This window comes from Protopterus annectens, chromosome 8.part0 (assembly GCF_019279795.1).
Source record: "Protopterus annectens isolate FY-2018-M chromosome 8.part0, PAN1.0, whole genome shotgun sequence".
Taxonomy (NCBI): domain Eukaryota; kingdom Metazoa; phylum Chordata; order Ceratodontiformes; family Protopteridae; genus Protopterus; species Protopterus annectens.
In genome coordinates this window covers 480,373,888-480,389,708 of record NC_056741.1, presented here as the reverse complement: position 1 = coordinate 480,389,708, position 15,821 = coordinate 480,373,888, and the positions used below count along the sequence as shown (strand labels likewise).

General features: G+C 41.2%; 1 protein-coding gene across 3 annotated transcripts in view; it reads right to left on the bottom strand.

The window, feature by feature from the left end:
- The window catches only part of GRIPAP1 (GRIP1 associated protein 1), a 2,851,684-nt gene that overhangs the window by 2,045,429 nt on the left and 790,434 nt on the right, over positions 1-15,821 (bottom strand). For all 3 annotated transcript variants that reach the window (XM_044080007.1, XM_044080009.1, XM_044080008.1), the window contains exon 10: positions 3,614-3,661. In XM_044080007.1, the coding sequence (XP_043935942.1) occupies positions 3,614-3,661 (48 nt within the window). The remainder of the gene's footprint in view (positions 1-3,613; positions 3,662-15,821) is intronic.

The window sequence follows — 15,821 nt, the reverse complement described above, 5'->3', positions numbered from 1 at the left end:
CTTACTCTATTCACTTTCTAAGTGGATAACAATATTTTAAAATTTACCTGATTTTTATTTTTGGTTACTATGCTCTCTGCAAGACCCTGTCTGATGTCTCGTGTACTTATGCTCTGTTGGGCCATTTGTTTTAGTGAAATGAAAGTTAGGTATTCTCAGGCTAGAAGACAGTCCTAAAGCCTATTTGTTCCTGCCCAGCTTCCCCCATTAGTCTTCTGTTGCACCCAGCAAAAGTCAGGAGATAGGAAGCAGGCCAGCATGATGGTCTTGAGGGGGTTACTCTTTCCATGTGGGAGCACCCCTTATCCCCTTAACAGCTTATCTCAGCCCACCATCACTAACTCTCTGTGGAAGTAAGCTAGACATGTTCATTTTCATAACAGACACAATTATCACAATTATTAACATTCACTTAATATACAAGATTATGATTGGGTCTCCAATTGTAACCTGTTTATTATGTGGTCAAAACATAGATGCCAAGGAAATTGCCTTTGAGAGCAAAACTCAAGAGGTGAATTTTGGTATTCATGTCAAGAATATATAAATAAGGGTTATGATCAGTCATAATCATAACTCTTTGCATTGCATGGTCTTTAATCTGCTCTATGTACTACTAATTACAGGAAAATCAGGAAAGTGTTGAAGAGTGAATTTCTTTACTAGCTTTGAAAGCTGATAAAGGACTTTGCAATGCCACTGTCAAACAGATAATGAACCTGAGATTTTTTTTTCTTAAAAAAATCTTAAGCTAATAGAAAAAATATTTTGTGTTATTATATTTGTTTTCTGCAAAAGTATGAAACTGTAATGTCTGGCATTACTGTCCATGTGTACTGAAGCCTTGAAAGCTGGTAAAGCACTTTGTACTGTGGCTTAGTTGTCAGAAAACAAGTTAATAGAACAACAGAGTTGGTGTTAACATTCAATTTCTGAAGAATTAGAAGTACAAAAGTCTAATACCCGACATTACTAACTGTCCATAAATGAGTTATGGACAGTCAGTGAGTAGTGTTAATTATCAAGCACAAGACCAGTGCTTACCAGAAGTGGATAAGCACCTTTATGATGCACAATGGTGCTTAACACGTCTGTCTTTTCATCGATGTTGGAGTATAATCAAGGTGCTCCATGCACTGCAATATAATTAATAGTCCCAGGATGCTATAACTGACCGCTTAATATAATTTTTTGGGGGGTTGGGGGGGTGATGGCCTTTCTTTACCCCAGGCCAGTAATCAAGGAGCCTTAATCCTCACCACTGACACCAGTGACAGATGGTCACTAAAAATCAAGAATGAATTTACAAAGTATTTTCAGATGCAGCTCTCTGCATCAAGCACAATTTACCCCCAAGAGCACACAGGGAAAACGCTTCAGACCTAGGACTGCACTCTGTCTCTCCAGACTTCAAACAAGACTCACTTTGGAGCACTGTGTTTGAGTGCCAAATAGCTGACACACACACACACACACACACACACACACACACACACACACACACACACACACACACACACACACACACACACACACACACACACACACACACTCCTGGGAAGTTCTCGTACACATTTACTAGCTATACCCCTTCTGCCCCAGACTAAGGAACCCACACTACCACCAGTCAACCACTCTCAGGCTTTTACTAGGGTATCCAATTATACTGAGTAAAATTAATACTAATATAAATGACAGAGTTTAACCAAAGCAGCAAGGCTTTTCAGAGTGGCCCCAGTGCCACTAAAATAAGTACAAGTACTCTCAAGATGTTAAAAGTATTCTCTAAAAGACCCGCCACAATGAAAGGTATAAAAATATTTAATAATAAATAGCAAAATAGAAAACATGAGAATACTAAATATCTAAGTACAATAAATACCAGAGTTTCAATCACAGGAGAAATAAAAAAACAGATGCAGAAAAACAACAAGGGTTTAGAATCCTTCAAAGACATTGTAAGCACCAATTAGCAAAAAGAAAGGAAACAACTAACAATCATACTATATACATATTTTTTAATCAACAACAATAGCACCAACAAAACCTAACCTGGAGGAGGTCTAATAGAAAGGGAAAGGACGGCAGAGCCCTCTAACTTAAATGGGCTATGCCCTGAGGAGTGAGAAAAGGGAAGGAGAAAGCCCTCTAACTTAAACGGGCTAATGCAGTTCTCCAACTCAAACAAACCAACCTAAAAAGACCAATAAAAGAGGAAAAGAAAGCCCTCTAACTAAAAATGGGCTATTTAAATTTAAGTTTAAAGCCGGTATAGGAGAAAAAAGGCCTAATAGAGAAAATGACAGCCAACAGCAGTTTAATCACAGAAATAGTGGAAACAAACAATTAGTTTAGGCAGTTATTAAGCAGAAAATACAGAATTAGAAAAAACAATTTCTCTCAAATATAAGAAAAGTCTACTTAGCCAGATCCAGTAATAAGAGGACTGGATCTTGTTTAGTGGCAAACGAGATCTGGCAAACTCTACTAGCGCTTGATGGGATAGGGAATAACTGTTCCATAGCTAACTTAATTAATACAGAAAGGCAAGATAGGATGCTGAGATGCTTACTTTCACAAGGCAAGGTAAGAGTTTCAAACTAAAACTGAACTAAACTGTGATAACTCAACTAACTGTCACAGATCTTTGTAACAGGTTCCGAAGAAAACAAAACAAAAACTGTTGAGTGTTCCACCCTCTCAGTGCTGCTTATGGAATGACATCACATTTGACCTCCTGACTCTGGTACAATATACACACACACACACACACACACACACACACAGACAGACAGCGTTGCTAGGATCTGTCGCAGTATCTGAAAGCTATAGAACAATTTCAAAAACTTCTACTTTTCCCTTCCAGAATTCTTTGTTTAAACAAACATTTAATCAGTTATAACAACACTGTTAATACATTTTTAACACAAGCATCTGGACAAGTCAGTGTAACAGTCAAATGACACAAAACTATCCACAAAACTAGTCAACCATGCTGGCGCTTGCTACAAACTTATTCTTCCCCTGGCACAGATGGCAACAGCTTACATATCGTCCTCCTCTGACCACAACTGGCAGCTGTAGTTTCCAAAATTATTTCAGCTAGTCTACATTTTACTACTTAATCAACAATTTAATACTTTCTGAACAACTTTATTAAAAAATACAATTTAAATATTGTGTCATGTTAAGAAAGATATTCAAGTTGCCTTTTTTTATCATCATATTGCAATGATATATATAAAACATTTTTACCAAGCGCTTCCACTCTATCACTGTCTGAAGTCATAACTCACAGGCAGCAGTCAAAGATATTCCCATGGCAAAATATTAAGATTATGATATTACAACAGCATATCCCATAACTTAAATTAAAGAAGTAAACAACTGAAATCAAACACATAGATGTACTTAAAATGTCAAAACTCCTTGTGTTCATGTAGGTCAAAGTAGGATTAAATGCAGAGACAAGCATAACATATGCAGAATATAAGAACTGTGCCTGATTATACTGTTTAGGTTGTCTGCAAAGAATCAGTAACTCTTTTACAGAAAAAATAATAATGAAAAAATGATCAGTAGAGAACTCAAATTTTAATCAAGGTATACTCACTTTGCTGATCTCTTGTTGAAGTTTGCTGCACTCAGTCTGTTTGGAAGCCTGCAAAAAAATACCTTATCAGTGGAGTACAACTAATGGTAAATGGATAAAGGGTGTGGACACAGTAAGTGACAAAAAATGATGTGAACATCCTCCTGATCATTAAGAGCAGGTTAAAGACAGAAATTAATTAATGTCAGATGTGAATCAGTGAAGTCATCCAGCCTACACACATCCTCACAAAATGCAGAACCCCAAGCGTTTGGCTTCATATTCACCTTCTTGCTTGCTTTGATACCACATGCTCACCTAATCTATAAACAATTGCCTAAATGGCTGATCTTATCACACCACATCTTCAGGAATTTTACCACCAGAAGAAATGCATCTCCACATTACTAATCTTCTTTCAAGTATGTGTTATGGTAAACTATCTCTATGTGTTTTCTGAAATAAATCACCCTTTACCTTCCTGTGATCTTAATCACTGCATCCTATATGAATATGATAAAAAAAACCTGCATATCAACAGTTCTGCTCTCCTAAGATATACATTCCCCAGCGGTTGAGAGTCTCAGAATCTACTGTGTTGACAGCCATCAATCTTGACGTGGGGTGGCCATGTTACAAGTAGACATACAGGGTTGTTTGTGCTTTTGCCAGTATCTCATCTCAAGTGTATTTTTATTATGCCTGGTCTTAACTGCTGCCTTAGTGTTGATATGAGCATTTTTATCACCGTAAGGACCACCTTTATTGTTCTGTGTGCAGATGCATACTTCTCCACATACATCAACAAAGGTTATCATCACTGTTTTGAGTGGTTATGCACAAATCTGCTTCTACCCTCCAGTGGAGGCATGTTAACAGAGCAGTGGTTAGAGCCAGTAGGGACCGCCATCCCTTCCAACTCCCAGGATGGACACACTCATCTTCCTTGGCTGTGCCATCAAGTGCCTGAGCTGCTAATCAAATCTGGGTTACCTGGGTCATAGTCAGGTATATTTATTTCCTTCATAAGTAGGTGGACTGAATATAAGGGCCTGTTTTCATCCACAGTCTTACTGAACCAAAGATACAATACACACGAGTGGTGGAATCAGCAACACACAGAACAGTCTTATGCACATATACATACAATTACAAGTTTAAATAGCAAAGAATAGCCAAGTTACCTATAATGACTTTACTTTGTAATTTGCTCACTACTGGTTCCTCAAACACTCTAACATAATTGATCCAACAGCTTAGCCATACCATTTTGCAGCCTTCAAGCCAGCACTGTGGTCATCTGCTTGCCTAATTTGTAGTAAATGGCATACTCTCTCCCATCTATAACTACTTTTGGGTTCTTGCACCTACAATTTTATATAGCAGATCTCAGCTGACATATTTAAGAACAGTTCTGCAATTTAGCTAGCCAAATCCCCCAACACACACTGTCCATTCTATACATTGTCTTAGCAGTACTGGCAAAGAGGTACACCTGTTCTTGCACCTCAACAAGTATTTTATGAAATGCTCAAAAGAATTCTTTACTTTCTCTGGGACAATGCCGGCATTACTCTTATTTCCCTTAGATTGGGCTACCTTCACACAGATCCTTCATCCTGTCTGCCGTAGAAGAGTCCTTAATGTAGTTTTCTACCTTGTGGCCTTTTTATTATATGTATATGTATATATATGTGTGTGTGCATGAGTAATGTTTTGGATGAGATGTTAAAACTGAGGCCCCATCTGCCTGAGTTGGTGGTCGCTCAGGTGGATGTAAAAGACTTCACAGCACTTAAACAAGACTGGAACTTTTATTTATAAAGACCAAAAGAACTCTTACTTACAGAGGGAAAACCGGGTACTTGAACCTGAAATAAACATGACACAGTCCCAGACTGTGAACAAGACAAGATTCCAGACACATCCAATACAGTCAAGTGTGAGTCAACTATGTGACATTTTGATAGGGGGATGGAGGGAGGGCTAGAAGGTTGAGAGAGACAGAAGACCACAAGGTTCTAGCATTATGATAAGTACATAACCTTTGTATCCAATGTTATCATTCTCATCTGTCCCAACTAGTGAGACACAATCCCCAGCTACTAAAATCCCTGGGAGGTCTCATGGAAGGATATACCAGAAAATGGTATAGGCAAACTAAGCCCATGACTTAGACTGCACTTCCAGCTTGTAAGGAGAAACAAAGGAATGAACAGTAGACCAAGAAGTTGCTGCACAAATGTCATCAATAGGCACTCTAGTAAAGAAAGCTGCGGAGGCTACAACTGTTCTAGTAGAATGAGCTTTAGGTCTGTAAAGTAAAGAGAAACTCTTAGTTTTGTACACAAAATAAAATCAGACAGCTACCTGCATAGTGTGACCCTGGAAAACATGAACTCCTAATTTAGCCTTGGAAAAAGAAAGAAAGAGTGGACCAGTTTTCCTGAAATTCTTGCTGCGATGTAAATAAAATTGCAACTGGTCATGAACAGCCAGGAAATGTAAGGTACGTTGTCCTTGGTTTCGAAAACTAGGGAAGAAAACTAGCAAAAATGCCTGATTTAGGGCAGATTTCAAAGAAATCCTAGGAAGAAAATTAGGGTTGGTTCAGAGAGAAACCCTATCCTTGTGAAAACCAAATGCAGCAGATTACATTACAGAGCCTGCAGTTCCAAAATTCTCCTAGCTGAGATAAAGTACTGCCATGTAAGAACTTTCGATAACAGATATTTATCACTGTTGCAGTATTCCTTACAATAGGGATGTCCTGCCAAGGGTAGCTGTATGTCCGTTCAACATACCAAAGCTTTGGCCCTTCCGTGCACTGTATCTCAGACATATGCCCTAAGTCCAAAGCATAAGATACATTAAGTGACACACGAGTGCAAATCCCTCAGAACTGAACTGGCCTAGAACAAGGGCAGATGAGGTATAAAAGAACATGGTGCATGTACTTCCAAGAAAAAGGAAAAGTAGCCACCTCGGCCAAAGAAAAAACAACAAGGGGTAAGAGGGAAGGAAGGACTGCAACAGTGATGAGAAGGACATCTACTATTATAGTAGGTTCTTACATAGCTGTACTATATCCTTCCTTAATCACTGTTGCAGTATTCCTTTCTATAAGAAGAGTACTAAACCTACTGTATAAAACTGGAAGAGGAAAAAGGAACTAAGGAACCCTCCAAAAACCTAGCAAAACCTGCTCTGGCCCTAGGAAATACACTAGTGCTTAGTAAAAATATGAACAGAAAATTCAAGTAGCAGTTTCCAGAAAAGATCTAGCATCGAAACCATTAAAAAAGCTCGAGAAAAGGCAATTGTCCTAGTAGAATGAACATGTAGGATGCTGTTTCCCATGAAAAGAGTGACAAAAGGAAATGGCTTTAGAAATCTAAGAAAAAATAGTTTACTTGGAAACTGTCCAACCCAATTTCTTTTCCCGAAAAGAATAAAACAAGCTTCTCAGATTTTCCAATATCTTTAGTCTTAGTATATGAGCAGTCTGTGAATATCCTATGAAAGGAGACTCTTGCCATTTTTACTTTGTTGAAAAGGAAAGAAAGAGGGAACCTGGGTAGTCTGATTCAAAGAAACAAGATTGCCAACCTAGAGTACAAATGTAGGACTTGTTATAAGACATATCCTTGTTTCTGTGGAAAACTAGAAAAGGAGATGCAGCCTTAAGACCCTAAAGCTCAGAAAAGTACAGTTTTGTACCTACCATAAATGTAGATGTTCGAGGATCCACATTGCTGCAGTCCTAACTATTGGGTAGTCCGCTGTCCAATCGGCCCGAATACCAAAGTATACGGCTGACGTCGGTCACGGCGCATTAGACTGACGTCAGTACGTCAGGGTACTAATGCGCATGACCGACGTCATATCCTCAGTCTTTTCTTGCCCCAGATGTCAGAAGACCATAAGAAGACAAGGCCAAAACCAAAAACTCCAAACATACCTGCACCAAAAATATATACAATATATACAAAAGTACCAGAATAACATCTCACCTACACAACCACCCCTAAACACAGAGGGGAAGGAGGGAGGGTAAATTGGACTGCAGCAATGTGGATCCTCGAACATCTACATTTATGGTAGGTACAAAACTGTACTATGTTCTTCATTCCACATTGCTGCAGTCCTAACTATTGGGTAGAATCCCAAAGCAGAGGTAAGGGAGGCTGGCAAATCATAAGGAAGCAGGAGCTGATAACATGCCTTGCAAAATAGCTGTGGCAAAACCAGCCCTAGACTTAGAGTAGAGAGGAAGGTGGTAATGCTTAGAGAAAGTATGCACTGAACTCCAAGTAGCTGCCTCCAAAATATCCTTAGTAGCCACCCCCCTTAGAAATGCTGTTGAAGTGGCAGTAGCCCTAGTGGAATGAGGCCTAATCCCAGCTGGAATCTCATTGCCATGATGGGAATAACAAAATGCAATGCAAAACCCAATCCACCTAGAAATAGTTTGTTTTGACACAGGCTTGCCCTGCGAACTCAAAGCAAAGGAAACAAACAACTGCTGAGACTGTCTAAAATCCTTAGTCCTGCTTAAATAATAACGCAATTGCCTGTGTACATCTAAAGTGTGCAAAATCTTTTCCCCTTTATTTTGGGGATCTGCATAGAAAGTAGGCAAATGAATAGTTTGGGTTAAAGCCACAGTAGAAACCACCTTAGGCATAAAGGAAGGATTAGTATGTAATGATACCCTATCCTTATGAAAAATCAAAAAAGGCTCAACCACCATAAGGGCCTGTAACTCAGAAACCCTTCTTGCAGAAGTAATGGCCAACAAAAAAGCAGTCTTCCATGACAAGTATTTCAGTTCAGCCGTAGCTGCAGGCTCAAAAGGTTGTAGAGTAAGTTTCTCCAACACAAAATTGAGATCCCAAGCAGGAGTAGGAGCTCTACGTGGGGGTCTTATATTCTTTGCCCCTCTAAGAAATTGCTTGAACAAAGGATGTGAAAACAATGGTGGGTCACAATCATAGTGAGCTGAAATTGCTGCAGCATGAATCTTAATGGAAGAGAAAGACAAACCTTTGTCCAATAACTCAGTAAGATATTGAAGAGCCACACTCAAATTAGGCTCAGAAATCTCCAAATTCTTTGCTGCAGACCAAAATAAAAATCTCTTCCATTTTTCTGTACACTTTCCTTGTACTAGGTCTTCTGGCTTCCATAATCACATTTAAAACTTGTTGAGGAAGTTGAGACCTGCTATCTTTCAAAACAGAATATGCCAGGCTGTTAGATGAAGAGAGTGAAGCTTGACATTGAGCAGATGACCGTCCCTCTGAGACAACAGGTGTGGAATCAAGGGTAAAGGCCATGGAGGCTTCTTTACCAGACTCCTCAGTAATGGGTACCAGTGCTGCCGAGGCCAATCTGGAGCTATTAAAATCATCCTTGGCATGTCTTGTCTGACCTTTAGAAGCACCTTTGGAAGAAGAGGCAGAGGTGGAAAAGCATACACATGAAGATTCTTCCAACTGAAAGAAAGAGCATCCACTTTCCAAGCTGTGTGATGAAATCCCTTCGTGCAAAACTTTGGCAGCTGGTGGTTTAGTGGAGAAGCGAACAGATCTATGTCTGGAGTTCCCCATGACACTGTCAATTTTTGAAATACATGAAGATCCAGTTTCCACCGTGGGGATCCATGATTTGTCTGCTTAACACATCTGCTAAGGAGTTCTGTGCTCCCGGCAGAAACCTTGCCTGAAGAGTTAGTTGCAAGCTGAGCGCAGTCTCCCATAAAATCATTGCTTGCCTGCACAATGGGTAAGAATGTGTTCGCCCTTGTTTGTTGATGTACCACATGACAGTTGTGTTGTCTGTTAGAATCAACACCTGCCCTGGAAGAAGTAACTCCTTGAAAGCCATTAATGCAAACTGGACTGCTAACATCTCTTTCATGTTGATATGTAGATGCTGTAGTCTGGCAGGCCACTTGTCTTGTATCCACTTTCCATTTAGATGAGCTCCCCAAGCAATGTCTGAGGCATCTGTCATTAGAATCTGACTTGCCTCTGGCCGGGTCACAGAGAGTTCCTTGTTTAGGTGACATTCCTGAGCCCACCACAAAAATTCCTTTTGAATGCAAGGTATTATTTGAATGACAGTGTCCAAATCCTGGCAGTGCTGTGTCCATAGATTTTTGAGATACCATTGTAGCTTCCTCATATGCAGTTTGGCATTGGAAGCACCAGAATACAAGATGCCATGAACCCTAAGGCTTGAAGGACTGTCCTTGCAGTCAGCCCGGACTGAAGAGATAGTTGATGGAAGTAAGTGGAAAGATTCTTTTGTTTGTCCGGGGTTAAAAAGGCCATCTGGGCTGCTGTATTCAGTCTCACACCCAGAAAGCACATGTCTTGAGAGGGTACTAGACTGGACTTTATTTCGTTCACAGAATACCCTAGGCATCTTAGCACTGCTATGACATATTCCAAATGCTGTAGAAGGTCTTTCTTTTCTTGAGCCAGAATCAGGCAGTCGCCCAAGTAAGGATAGATTTGAATTCCTTTTAGCCTGAAGTAAGCTATCACTGGAGCCAGAACCTTTGTGAATACTCTGGGCGCAGTAGATAAGCCAAAGGGCAATGCAGAGAACTGATAATGAGAATTTGCAGCTCGAAAACGCAGATACTTCCTGCAACTTAGTCTTATAGGCACATGAAGGTAAGCTTCCTTGAGATCTAAAGTTACCATCCAGTGATCTTTGCCCAGCAGAGGTAAAAGCTGTTGTAACGTCAACATTTTGAACTTTGGAATGTCCAGATAAGTGTTGAGGATAGATAAATCCAAAATTGGTCTCCACGTGTTCCCCTTTTTGGTACTAGGAACAGGCGAGAATAAAATCCTAGGCCCCTTTCTGGCACAGGAACTGACTGAATGGCCCCTATTTGGAGCAACAGAGAAATTTGCTTGTGAGCCTCTGTTCTTTGTAGAGGAGGAACGTCTGGCATGCCTTTGAAAGGAGGCAAGGTATGGAAATAAAACCTGTAGCCGTGGTGAATGATATCCAGAACCCATCTGTCTTGGGTAATTAAATCCCAATTTTCTTTGAAAAGAGACAGCCTTCCTCCCAGAGGTGCTGCCAGGCGGGAATGTACTGGCAGCTGAAAAGGCAGGTCATTGGGTCTGCTTACGAAAGGACTGACCCCTGCCCTCACCAGAAGTCTGAGCAGGTGAACTTCCTGTCCTAGGCCTAAAAGAACCTTGAGCTCTGCCCCTACCACGTCTAGACCTACCCCTAGACTGGGAATCATAAGCAGGATAAGTCCACCCCTTAGTAGGCCAATTTCTACTAAACTTTGGAGGCTGCACCTGCAAAAAATCCTTAACAGTTTGCATAGACTTAGCCTTGTCCTCCATTTTCTTTAATACTGCTTCCACAGGCGAACCAAACAACACATCAGACTGTAAAGGTGCATCCAAAATCCTTGTCTTAACATGCTCAGCTAAGTTCTGATCTCTCAACCAGGCGTGCCTACGAAGAACAGAACCAGTGGCAGCCACCCTCGAGGAGGCCTGCACAGCATCAAAACCACACTGCAAGGAATGCTTTCCCACTTGTTCAGAAACATGAACTAAATCCTGCAACTCTTTACACTCAATACCTTCAGCCAGAGCATCCACCTTAGACTTCAATTGTGAAAGGAGATAATTCTGATATTTTAACATATGAAACTGACAATTCAACGCCTCATGGCTAAAGTGGAAGAAGTGTACACTTTCTTTCCCCATCTATCCAAAGCCCTTGCCTCTTTATCAGGAGGAACAGGATTTTTAACAACAGAGGCCTTCACACCTTTAGGCCCCTGAGAGACAGTTTCGGGTCTTCCCTAGGACTCTTAAACAGATACTTATGAGCTTCAGGCACCCTATAGTACCTATCCGGTTTAACTGGGGCAGGAGGCAGAGAATCAGGATTCAGGGAAGCCTCTGCAAAAACATCTTCCACCACATTCAGAACAGGAGGTATAGCTAAAGGCCTATGCTGGGGTAAAACAAGAATTCCCTAAGCCTCTTTCTGGAATCAGAGAAATCTTGACCTTCCCATTTAAAATGCTCCCTCATGGAATGCAGAGTCTCTGAAAATGAAAAATCCTCAGGAGGAGAAGCTGAAGGAGTAGAATCATCCACATCAGAATCAGAATAAGGAGGATACTCCTGCAAGTCTTCAGTCAAGACTCAGAAGCCTCGAACATTGCTCAAAACTCTCAAACTCAGGTTCCACCCTAGGCCTCTTATCAGGAGGGGCATAGAACCTCTAATCATTGTAATCAAATCCTCTGCCATTTTAGCATATGCTTCTTAAGCAAAGACCCTGAAACACTCGGAGAAACCCCACTGAAGCTAAAGTAGGCCTGCCCCTTAAAGAAGCCTTGGCAACAGAAGGCGAGGCCCTAACCACCTTAGGAAGAGAGGGAAGAACAGCCACCTGAGAAGCCCCTTCAGCCTGGCCTACTTCCTGAGAGGACACATCCTGTAACAGTAAAGTTTCTCCCTGAGACTCCAAGGAAACTCCTGGCAGAACCTCTGGCTCCACTGAGCCTTCTAAAGAACCGACGTCCGGGACTGTCGGTTCTTCCACTCTAGGCTTCGCTGCTTTGTCCTTGCGCTTTTGGCTGAAGCGGCGCCGGAGCATCCGATGGCATTTATAATTACAACGCTTCCCAAACACTAACCTGGCACAGTCTAACCTTCTCTTAATAGTGCGTTTGTTAAATCTAGCACAAGAGCGGCATCCAACAACATCGTGCTCAGGCCCTAAACAAGGTATACACAAAGTATGGTAATCCCTATGAGGTATCTGTTTCCCACAAGAAATACAGTTATTCACTTTTTCTGACATCCGGTTAAATACTGAGGCAAGAAAAAACCAAAATATTCCCCAACGGGGTACTTAGCCAACTTTGATTCGGTCTGAAACTCTGACTTCAGAAACTTTCAGAACGCCAACCTGCACTCACAAAACTGCTTCTGCATCGGACCATGCGGCAAAAAAGACTGGGGATATGACGTCGGTCATGCGCATTAGTACCCTGACGTACTGACGTCAGTCTAATGCGCCGTGACCGACGTCAGCCGTATACTTTGGTATTCGGGCCGACTGGACAGCGGACTACCCAATAGTTAGGACTGCAGCAATGTGGAATGAAGAACATCTCTTCTGGCAGATTTCAAGGTCAACAAGACAGTTTCCAGGCAAAACATTTCAAAGTGAAAGTAGCTGCTGGTTCAAAAGGTGGCAGGAACGCAGTTCAGACACCAAGGAGGGGAAGCAGTTTTCTTGAAGGCCGATTATGAAGGAGGTCTTTTAGAAACTGCTGCACTGCAAATCTAGAAGAAAGTGGCAAACTGAAAGAGGGGTCTGAAAAATAAACGTTAACATAAGAATATACCAAACCAGAACTGAGCAATTCACAAAACTGGGAAAAAATAGCAGGAATTTCCACAGAACAAGGGTCCTGTTTTCTACTGTGACACCAAGTAGAAATTCTCTTCCATTTAGCTACATAAGATTTCACAGTAGTGGATTTGCTTGCCTCCTGTGAAACCTGAAGCACATCCTCAGAAAAATGTTGCTGGAAAGGAATCAAAACCTTACTACCCGGGGAGTCAACTGTAAGGTGAGAAGATGACGGTGAATGAGAGAGCCCCTGTCCTGTGTAAGAAGTTCCATCCTGTAGGGTAACTTAGGATGACTGCCTCTGGCTAGGTGAAAATGAAGGGGAAATAAATGCTGCCTGGGCCAAAAATGAGTCACCAGCAAGATTTTGTGTCTGTCCAATGATCTTATGAAGGATGTTTGACAACAGAAGTGAGGGGAAATTCATCCAGGAACATTCCTCTCCAAGAGAAAGATATGGTCATCCATTTTCAAGACGGAGGACTTGGCACCTGGGAACAGAACTTGCTGAGTTGTCTGTTCTGATGAGAGGCAAAACGATTCACCTGAGGAGTACCTCACAGATGAACAATGTCCAGAAAAACCTCTCTGTGGTGACATTGTCAGCTGTAGGAATAAACATTCTTTTCTAAAGGCATATAAACTGCTATTTGCCACCAGCTGATTCTTCAGGCAAAGTACCTTGCTATAAGGACTAGTCTACAAAGGCGGTAAGACTTTGTCCTCTTACTTGCTTATGCACCACATGACAGAGGTGTTATCCATAAAGACCCTGAGTGGTCCTGGAGACCAACGGTAATGAAAGGCCTGAAGAGCCAAGTTCAAAGCAGTCATTTCTTTGACACTGACGCCCCGAGAAGAAAAAAGAAGAAAATTGATGCAGTTTGAACATAATGTAATCCACACCACTGAAGACAAGCATTTGTAGTACACAGCTCCTGAGTGTGTGCTTCTGTGTGTGCGGGGAGAAACCAGAAAAGCAAGAACTGGATTTAGAGATACCTGGTTAATCCACCAAAGAAATTTCTTCCATAAACAAAGGACGCTCTGCTCTGCGTTCCGAAGAAAAAAAAATTTCCTGGACCTGATGAATTGAGAATCACAGACTACACTACATCTGAAGCATGCATACACACCTCCTGTGTGTGCTGTGTGCTGTTGGAGAGGAGAGAAAAGCAAGAACTGGATTTAGAGATACCTGGTTAATCCACCAAAGAAATTTCTTCCATAAACAAAGGAATAGAGAAATTCAGAAGTCCGGAGGATAATAATGCTAAAGCCGAACTGCCCTCAGATACCAATGGAACTTTATCTAAATCTGGCATATGGAATGGAAGCTTAGGAAAGTACCCCCAGCTTTGCTGTTGAGGTCTCTTGCAAAGGAAGAAAGTACTGAAGGAAAGCTGTCAAAGACAGGATCTTTGGAGGTGGAAGAAAAGCTGTCACAGAAAAAGACTGAATTCTGCAACCCAAGAAAGCCCGATCCTGAGAAGGCATCAGAACTAACTTTTTAAAATTTAGAGTGAAACCTGCACTGTGAAGTAGGAGCAATGAGAACTCCAAGTCCTGCAGGACAGCCTGCTGAGACAGTCATGCTGATGTAGCCTATGGTCTGAAAGACCAAATGTGTCATTTAAAACTTATAATTTGAGGAAGATACAAAGAACCATAAACTTTTCCTGAAAAGAGGATGAACAGGAATATGGAGAAACCTGCCAGTCTTGAGGCCGAAGCATTTGAAATGGAGTCTGAAGAGTTTACATTTTGAACGAGGAACTTGCAGAAAAGTGAGGAAATGGCTGAATAGTGCCGTGGGACAAAAGGCCTTGAATCAGTGATGGAAAATGAGGCAACTGGCAAGGAGGAGCCTGAGAAATATGTGAAAAGGGAGTTAGAGACCTCCACACTATTCTGTGGCCATTGTGAGTTATAGACAAAACCCACTTGTCCTAATTCTCTGCTAAATGGGAAAGGACCGAGATGGTCTTTGACAGAAGAATATGGCTGAGAACAGGAAGACTCAAGAGGAAGCAGGTTTATCAGGAAATGAAAAATTTTCTCCCCTAGAAGTATGATTGGGTTTCTCAAGAAAAAAAAAGTCCTTTTAGAGGCCCTTTAACCTTTTAGGGTCTACTTTTGATATCTAAGCACAAAAGGGCATGTCTTAAAGGGATACTTAATCTGATACTTTGGAATAGAGGAAGGAGCTTTGCATAACCTGTACCCTTGTCATGTGACAGGTCTTGGCTGCAGGTCTCATAAGCTGACAATATCGAGTCTGATATTGTCGGCACAACAATATCAAAAATGAAGAACATCGTGCAAGTAAACTGAAATCTCCGTAAGGGGAGATTTTTGTTTACCTCAATGTAGTGCAGTCTCTGAGTTGCTACATTTAAACAGTTGTTTCAGTATGCCTTTAGTTATCATTTAAATTTGTTTTTTACCTTAAATTTGTTGTTTTATAAACGTGGATCAATAACGTTCAACCTTTATTGACTTGATTAAGTAAACTTTCAATAATGTGATATAGACACCCTGTAACACCTTAAAACTGTCTGCAGTGAGCTGCAGAACCAAACAAATTCTGAGTAGCCAGAGGTGAATCTAACAATTTAGATTTTACATCCTCTGGAAGGGATTTAGACCTAAGCAGCAACACCTCTGAATGAATGACCCAGATGCAGTCGGGCCTAGATGAAGTGTCAACAGCATCATAGCTACACTTGATCAAATGTCTGGCTACCTGGGAAGCAGAAATGAGCAAAACAAGAGCAGAGGTCTTGTTTGAATTGGGCTTATCAGC